Below are 8,502 nucleotides of genomic sequence, written 5' to 3'. Positions count from 1 at the left end.
GAGCATGACCAATATTACATTTTATTTCCCAAGTATAACAAAGAATTCATTAAAAACATTTGTAATACAAGCCTTCTAGGGTAAATGCTTAGAGTGAGATAGTAGTTCCAAGTGAGTCATACCAGGGAATGTCATAAAAAATGATGCAGTCTTATACAAAACAGGAATTACTGTTCTAACAGTACAGTATAAATTATAGTTCTTCTTTCCAGTCAATGCTGCATAATCTTGTATATAATAATGTAATTACATCAGGTTACTTTTTCCATTTTTGTTATATTAGCTCTATGGAATTTAAAAATGACACACAAATTTCAAAATTTATTCTCCTGGGAATTTCAGAGGATCCTCTATGGCAACCCTTCCTTTTTGGACTGTTTTTGTTTATGTACCTGGTCACTCTGCTTGGGAACCTGCTCATCATCATTGCCACAGTTACAGATTCCCATCTTCACACACCCATGTACTTCTTCCTTTCTAACCTGTCCTTTGCTGACATCTGTTTCACCTCTGCTAGCATCCCAAAGATGCTAGTGAATATACAGACACAGAACATGGCAATAACATATGAAGGCTGTATTACCCAGGTATACTTTTTCATACTGTTTGGAGTTTTGGACAACTTTCTTCTAGCCGTGATGGCCTATGACCGGTATGTGGCCATCTGTCACCCTCTGCACTATACAGTCATCATGAACAGCCACCTCTGTGGGTTGCTGGTTCTTGGGTCCTGGGTCACAACAGCTTTGAATTCCTTGCTACAGAGTTCAATGGCATTGCGGCTGTCCTTCTGTACTGACTTGAAAATTCCCCACTTTGTTTGTGAGCTTAATCAACTGGTACTCCTTGCCTGTAATGACACCTTTCCTAATGACATGGTGATGTACTTTGCAGCTGTACTGTTGGGGGGTGGTCCTCTTGCTGGCATCCTTTACTCTTATTCTAAGATAGTTTCCTCCATACGTGCAATCTCATCATCACAGGGGAAATACAAAGCATTTTCCACCTGTGCATCTCATCTCTCAGTTGTTTCATTATTCTATTCTACACTGTTGGGTGTGTACCTTAGTTCTTCTGTTACTCAAAACTCACATTCAACTGCACGAGCATCTGTAATGTACAGTGTGGTCACCCCCATGCTGAACCCATTCATCTACAGCCTGAGGAATAATGAACTGATGGGAGCTCTCAGAAGACTCTTCAGAAGGAAACCATGAAAGAGAAATTCACCAAGAAGTGCCTATGGTCTGGGCAGCAAATCCAGGCACAACAACTCTTTATTCAAATAATTCAAGAGAATTTCCTCTTTCCACTTATTTCCTAGAGTTTTGATTTCTGTTGATAGCTTTACTGATTTTCTGTAGCACCGTTAGTAAGCTTGTCCTTTTCTAATATCTGATGTTTTCCAATTTTCCAGTATTCTTCCCAATGTCATGTTAGAGGCAATCTGTAGATTCTCATTTATTTTACCCAGCCATGAGTTGTGCTGATACTATGGGATAAATTGCATAATGAGGTCCTTGATGTGATTTTACTGTAGAAGAAATTCTGTGACCATTTTTATTTTATTATTATTATTATTATTTTTACCAATTTTCTGTTCATCTTTCTATATTGTTGCCTTAACTCTCCTTACATTGTAGACTTCAATGTAGCAGTACTTTTATATTTGTGTGAATTCATAATCCTGATTAGGATACTATCTCTATATTCAATTTCATGTTCATAAAGCTCATTTTGCTCCTTGGTACAGAATACTAGTGAAAGAGAATATAAAATATACATTGATGTGTACTGGAAACATATTCCTACCATGACACCTGTTCTAATGACATGTTGATGTACTTTCCAGCTGTCTTGGTGAGTGGCTGTTCCTTTGTTGCCATCCTTTACTGTTATGCTAAGGTAGTTCCATTATTCATAAAACCTTTTGAACAGGAAGATAAATTTGAAACATTAATTGTCTTAATGTAGTTTCCAAGTCAGAAAAGACCTTCTATATGTAAATATTTAATAATACATTAAAATTCCAGTAATACTTTTTGTTTGGTTTTTCAAGTCAGGGTATTTCTGTGGCTTTGGAGGTTCTCCTGGAACCAGTTCTTGTAGACCAGGCTGGTCTCGAACTTACATACATCTACCTGCCTCTGCCTCCAGAGTGCTGGGATTAAAGGCGTGCACCACCACCGACAGTTTTCAGTAATACTTTCTATGAAGTATCCAGTTTATGATGTATGTTTGTGTGTTTAAATGTTAAACCTCAGCGTCCAAACATAAAGCATGTATTAAATGGTCTGAAATATCAGATACATGTGAAATGGCCTCATTTTTTTCCCTAAAAATGTCAAGAGCTGTGCTGGAGAGATGCTTTAGTGACTTAAGAGCACTGGCCATTCTTCCTGAGGGCCTGGTTCAATTCTGAGTCCACAAATGTTGGCTAACAACCATCTGTATCTCCAGTTTCAGTGACTGTGACACCCTGTTTTGACATACATGGGCAATGTACTCACATGGTGCACACACATACAAGCAGGAAAACACCCCTATACATAAAATAAACACATAACACATCCTTAAAATCAATCCAGAGCTTCCTACAAATCTCTCCCCTTGCTCTAAATCAATAATATTACCCTTTAAATATATCCTAATGAACATTAATGTGCTGACTAAAATCATATTTAACTATTTTTTCATTTTGTCTCTTATTTTCTGAAATCTCTTCAATGTACACAGGCAAAGAATGGCTTGAATAAGAACATAGCCTTAAGTACACTTGCTCTAAGAATGAGGTGGGACAGAAGGTATTCCTGCATGAACACACACACACACACACACACACACACACACACACACACACACACCTACACACACATACATATACACATACACACATATACACAAAACCTACACACACACACACACACACACACACACACACACACACACACACCATGAAAATCTAACATGACTCCCCCAGGATGTAGAATATCTCAACTACTGAACTAAAAGGTACTGAAATGGGTAAAAATTCTTTTTTTTTCATTTAAAAAATTGATTTCATTTTACATTCCAATCACAGTTCTCCCTCCCACTCCTCCTGCCACCTACCTTGCCTCTTCCCAGCCGCTCCCTCATCACTGCCTAGCCAACCCCAAGTCCACACCTCCTCAAGGGTAAGGACTCCCATGAGGAGTAAATATAGCTGGCTTAGTAGGTTGTGGCAGGGCTCAGCCCATCTCTCATACAGTAAGACTGAACATGGCATCCCACCATAGGGAGTGGGCTCCAACTTGCTATCTCATGTACCAGGTTTGTATTGTGGTCCTACTGCCAGGGGCCCCTCAGATGGTGCAAGTTTCGCAGCTGTCTCCCACATATGGAGGGCCTAGTTCGGTTCCCTGGAGTTTCCACTGTTGCCAGTCTAGAGTTCATGAGTTTCAGTGAGCTTGGTTCAGCTGTCTCTGTAGATTTCTCCATCATGATCTTGACCTCCTTTGCTCACATGTTCCCTCCTCCCTCTATTTGCTTGGATTCCCAGAGCTTGACCTGGTTCTTGGTTGTGAATATCTGCATCTGGTTCCATCAATTACTGGATGAAGGCTCTATGATGGTAGCTTATGTATTCATCAGTCTGATTACAATTCAGGCACACTCTCTAGTATTGCTAGGAGTCTTAGTTGGGGTCCTCCTTATCGATTCTTTTGAGTTACCCTAGCACCAGGTTTCTTCCTAACTCCATCGTGGCTCTCTCTATTAAGATACCTTTTTCATTGCCCTTCCACTGAATCCGCACCTAGGTCATCTTGTTACCCCCTGTTCTCATCCCCACATCTCCTCTTACTACCAGCCCTGCCCCCAGTTTTCCCTGTAGATATTATCTAAATTCCCAGGGTGATCCATGTGTCCCTTTTAGGGTCCTCCTTGATACCTAGCTTCTCTGGAGTTGTGGACTTTAGTCTGGTTATCCTTTGCTTTAATTCTAATATGCACTTATGAATGAATACATACCATGTTGTCTTTCTGAGTCTGTGTTACCTCACTCAGGATATTTTTTCTAGTTCTATCCATTTGTCTGAAAATTTCATGGGGTCATCATTTTTTACAGCCGAGTAGTACCCCACTGTGTAAATATACTACATCTTTTGTAACCACTCTTCAGTTGAGAGGCATCTAGGTTGTTTTCAGGTTCTGGCTATCACAAACAATACTTCTATGAGCATTGTTGAGCAAATGTCCTTGTGGTATGATTGAGCATCCTTTGGGTAAACGCTGAAGAGTGGTATCACTGTGTCTTGAGGTAAATTGACTACCAGTTTTCTTAGAAACCGCCATACTGATTTCCAAAATGACTGTACATGCACTCCCACCAGCATTGGAGGATTGTTTCCTTGACTCCACATACTCTCCATCATAAGCTGTCCTCAGTATTTTTGATCTTAGCCATTCTGACAGGTGTAAGATGGTATCTCAGAGTCATTTTTGCATTTCCCTGATGATGAAGGATGTTGAGCACTTCCTTAAATGACTTTTGGCCATTTGAGATTCTTCTGGTGAGAATTCTCTGTTTATTTCTCTGTACTGCATTTTGTTCCCTTTCTTTCTTTCTTTCTTTCTTTCTTTCTTTCTTTCTTTCTTTCTTTCTTTCTTTCTTTCTTTCTTTCTTTCTTTCCTTCTTTTTTTTGTGTTTTTTTTTGAGATAGGGTTTGTCTGTGTAGCTTTCAAGCCTATCCTGGCACTCACTTTGTAGACCAGGCTGGCCTCAAACTCACAGAGATCCTCCTGCCTCTGCTTCCAGAGTGCTGGGATTAAAGGCGTGCAGCACCAATGACCAGCTAATGTATCAAGTTTTTCAACTGGGGTATTTGTATTTTGATATCTAGTTTTCTGAGTTCTTTACAAATTTTTGATATCAGCCTTCTGTCAAATGTGGGGTTGGTGATGATCTTTTCCCATTCTGTAGACTGTCTTATTGACAGTGTCCTTTGCCTTACAGAAGCTTTTCAGCTGTGTCTGTAGGCCTTCCAGAATTTGTGTTGTTGAATTTGAACTTTAAGGCATAGTGATCTGATAAGATACAGGGGGTATTCCATTTTTTCCTATATCTGTTGAGATTTCCTTTGTGACCCAGTATGTGGTTAGTTTTAGAGAAGGTTCCATGGGGTGCTGAGAAGGTTATTCTTTTGTGTTTGGGTGGAATGTCTTGTAGATGTCTGTTAAGTCCATTTGAGTCATAACATCTGTTAGATCCTTTATTTATCTGTTAATTTTCTGGCTGGCAGACTTGTCCACTGGTGAGAGTGGGGTGTTAGTTTCCCACTATCAAAATGTGGGGTTTGATGTGCAAAAGCTTTAGTAATATCTCCTTTATGAATGTGATCGCCCTTTTATCTGGGGCATATATATTCAAGATTGAGATTTCCTCTTGTTGTATTATTCCTGTGATGAACTGAAATGTCATACATCATCTGCATTGCTTAACTTTAGTTTGAAGTCTGGTTTGTTAGATATTCAGATAGCTACAACAGCTTGCTTCTTATTTCCATTTGATTGGAATGTCTTTTTCTATCCCTTTACTCTGAGAAACTGTCTTTGAGGCGTGTTTCTTGTATGCAGCAGAAGGATGGTACTGTTTTTGTATCCACTCTGTTAGCCTATGTCTTTTTATAGGTGAGTTGAGGTAATTGATATTAAGGAACACAAATGACCAGTGATTGTTGATCCTGCTTGTGGTGGTTGGTGGTGGTGGTGGTGGTGGTGGTGGTGGTGGTGGTGGTGGTGTGTGTGTGTGTGTGTGTGTGTGTGTGTGTGTGTGTGTGTCTGTGTTTCCTTTCTTTAAGATTTGCTAGTGTAGCGATTATTTATTATCTCTGCTTTCCTGGGTACATCTAATCTCCTTGGGTTATCGTTTTTCTTTTCTGTAGGACTGGATTTGTGGGTAGGTAGTTTTTAAATCTGGCTTTGTCATAGAATATCTTGTTTTCTCCATCTGGTAATTGAAAGTTGTTCTAGATTTAGTAGTTTGGGTTGTTACCCATGATCTCTTAGAATCTGCATAATGTCTATCTAGGACTTTCTGGTTTTGATAGTCTCCATTGAGAAATCAAGCATTATACACATGGGTCTGCCATTATATGTTACTTGACCCTTTTCCTTTGCAGCTCTTAATATTCTTTCTTTATTCTATGTATTTTGAATTTTGATTATTATGTGGTGGGAGGACTTTTTTGGCCCAGTCTATTTGGCATTCGGTAACCTTCTTTTGTTCTTTATAGGCTTGTCCGTCTTTAGGTTGCAAAAGTTTTCTTCTACTATTTTCTTGAATGTATTTTCTGTGCCTTTGAGTTGGAATTATTCTCCTATCCCTATTATTCTTAGGTTTGGTCTTTTCATGGTGTCCCAGATTTCCTGGACATTGTGTGTTGTGACTTTGTTGGTTTTATTTTTTTCTTTGACAGATGAATCTATTTCCTCTATAGTATATTCAATGTCTGAGATTCTCTCTTCCATCTCATGCATTCTGTTGGTTATGTTTGCATCTGTAGTTCCTGTTTATTTATCCAGATTTTCCATTTCCAGAATTATCTCCATTTGTGTTTTTTTTATTGCCTCCATTTATATTTTTCAAGTCTTGAACTTATTTGTTTTTTCTTGGTTTTCTTGACTTTCTTTAAGGGATTTATTTATTTCTTACAATTTTTGTTTGTCTTTTACTCCATTTCTTTTTTTTTCTTTTTTTCTCTTATTATTATTATTATTAATTCTAGTTAGGGAACAGGCTTGTTTCACATGTAATTCCCCTCTCCCTCTCCCTCTCCCTCCCCTCACCCCCATTCCTTCTCCCCCACCTCCAACCTACCCCCCACCCCATCCACCCACCACTCCCCAGGCAGGGTAGGGCCCCCAACCGGGGCTCCACCAAGTCCACCAAATCTTCCTGTGCTGGGCCTAGGTCCCTCCCCATGTGTTCAGAGACAGAGTGCATCCCTTCAAGTGGGATGGGCTCTCGAAGTCCCACACTCACAACAGGGCAAAACGCCAGTCCACCTCCGGAGGCTCCCAGAAGCGCAGGGGACTCCCCATTGGCATCCATGATCAGGGGGGCTGGATTAGTCCCATACTGGCCTCCCAAAGAGCGTCTGGGGTCCATATGCTTTCCCCTTTTCAGGCCAACTGTTTCTGTGGGTTTCTCCAACCTGGTACAGACCCCTTCGTTCTTCATTCCTCCCTCTCTTCAACTAGGTTCCAGATTTCAGCTCAGTGTATTTCTGTGGATGTCTGTCTCTGCTTCCATCAGCCACTGGATGAGGACTCTAGGATAGCATAGAGAGTAGTCATCAATCTCATTCTAGGGGAAGGGCTTCTAGGCCATCCTCTCCTCCACTGCCCGGACTGTCAGATCGTGTCATCCTTGTAGGTCTCTGGAGATCTTTCTAGTTCCAGATCTCTTCTCGGACCTATAGTGGCTCCCTCTGATATGGTATCTCTCATCCTGCTCTCTCTCTATTCTTCCCCCAACTCAATATATCTGCTCCTCCATTTCTTCTCCTCTCCTCTTCTTGTGCTCTTATTGTGGCGGCACCCACTCCCCTACCCTCATGCTCTCAATTAGCTCGGGAGTTCATGCCACTTCCCATTCCTGGGGTCCATTTATCCCTTAGAGTCATTCATGATTTCTAGTTTCTTTGGGGAAGAGGATTATAGGCTGGTAAACCTTTGCTCTATGTCTAAAAATCATATATGAGTGAGTACATACCATGTTTGTCTTTTTGTGATTGGGTTACCTCACTCAGGATGGTTTCTTCTAGTTCCATCCATTTGCCTGCGAATTTCAAGATTCCATTGCATTTTTCTGCTGAGTAGTACTCCATTGTATAAATGTACCACATTTTCTCTTTCCATTCTTCAGTTGAGGGGCATCTAGGTTGCTTCCAGGTTCTGGCTATTACAAACAATGCTGCTATGAACATGGTTGAACATATGTCCTTATTGTATGAACGTGCAGTATTTGGGTATATACCCAAGAGAGGAATGGCTGGATCTTGAGGTAGATTGATTCCCATTTTTCTGAGCAACCGCCATACTGATTTCCAAAGTGGTCTTACAAGTTCACACTCCCACCAGCAATGGAGGAGTGTTCCTTCTTCTCCGCAACCTCTCCAGCATAGGTTGTCATTGGTATTTTTGATTTTAGCCATTCTGACAGGTGTGAGGTGGTATCTCAGAGTTGTTTTGAGTTGCATTTCTCTGATGGCCAAGGATTTTGAGCACTTTCTTAAGTGTCTTTCAGCCATTTCAGATTCCTCTGTTGAAAATTCTCTGTTTAGTTCTGCACCCCACTTTTTAATTTCATTTTATGGTGTTTTGGTGGCTAGCTTCTTGAGCTCCTTGTATATTTTGGAAATCAATCCTCTGTCAGATGTGGGGCTGGTGAAGATCTTTTCCCATTCTGTGGGTGGTCGTTTTGTCTTACTGACTGTGTCCTTTGCCTTACAGAAGCTT

General features: G+C 40.5%; 1 protein-coding gene across 1 annotated transcript; it reads left to right on the top strand.

Moving 5' to 3' along the window:
- Positions 1-287: 287 nt before the first annotated feature.
- LOC100762779 (olfactory receptor 19) lies at positions 288-7,369 on the top strand (the record flags this gene model as incomplete). Its single annotated transcript, XM_027413764.1, has 2 exons — positions 288-1,208; positions 7,340-7,369. Coding segments are annotated over exons 1-2 (951 nt in total), but the record flags the coding sequence as incomplete, so codon positions are not given.
- Between the last annotated feature and the right edge of the window lie 1,133 nt (positions 7,370-8,502).

This window comes from Cricetulus griseus, chromosome 4 (genome assembly GCF_003668045.3).
Source record: "Cricetulus griseus strain 17A/GY chromosome 4, alternate assembly CriGri-PICRH-1.0, whole genome shotgun sequence".
In the NCBI taxonomy this organism is placed as follows: Eukaryota; Metazoa; Chordata; class Mammalia; order Rodentia; family Cricetidae; genus Cricetulus; species Cricetulus griseus.
Note: the sequence above shows the minus strand (reverse complement) of the source record. Positions and strands in the feature narration are given on the sequence as shown.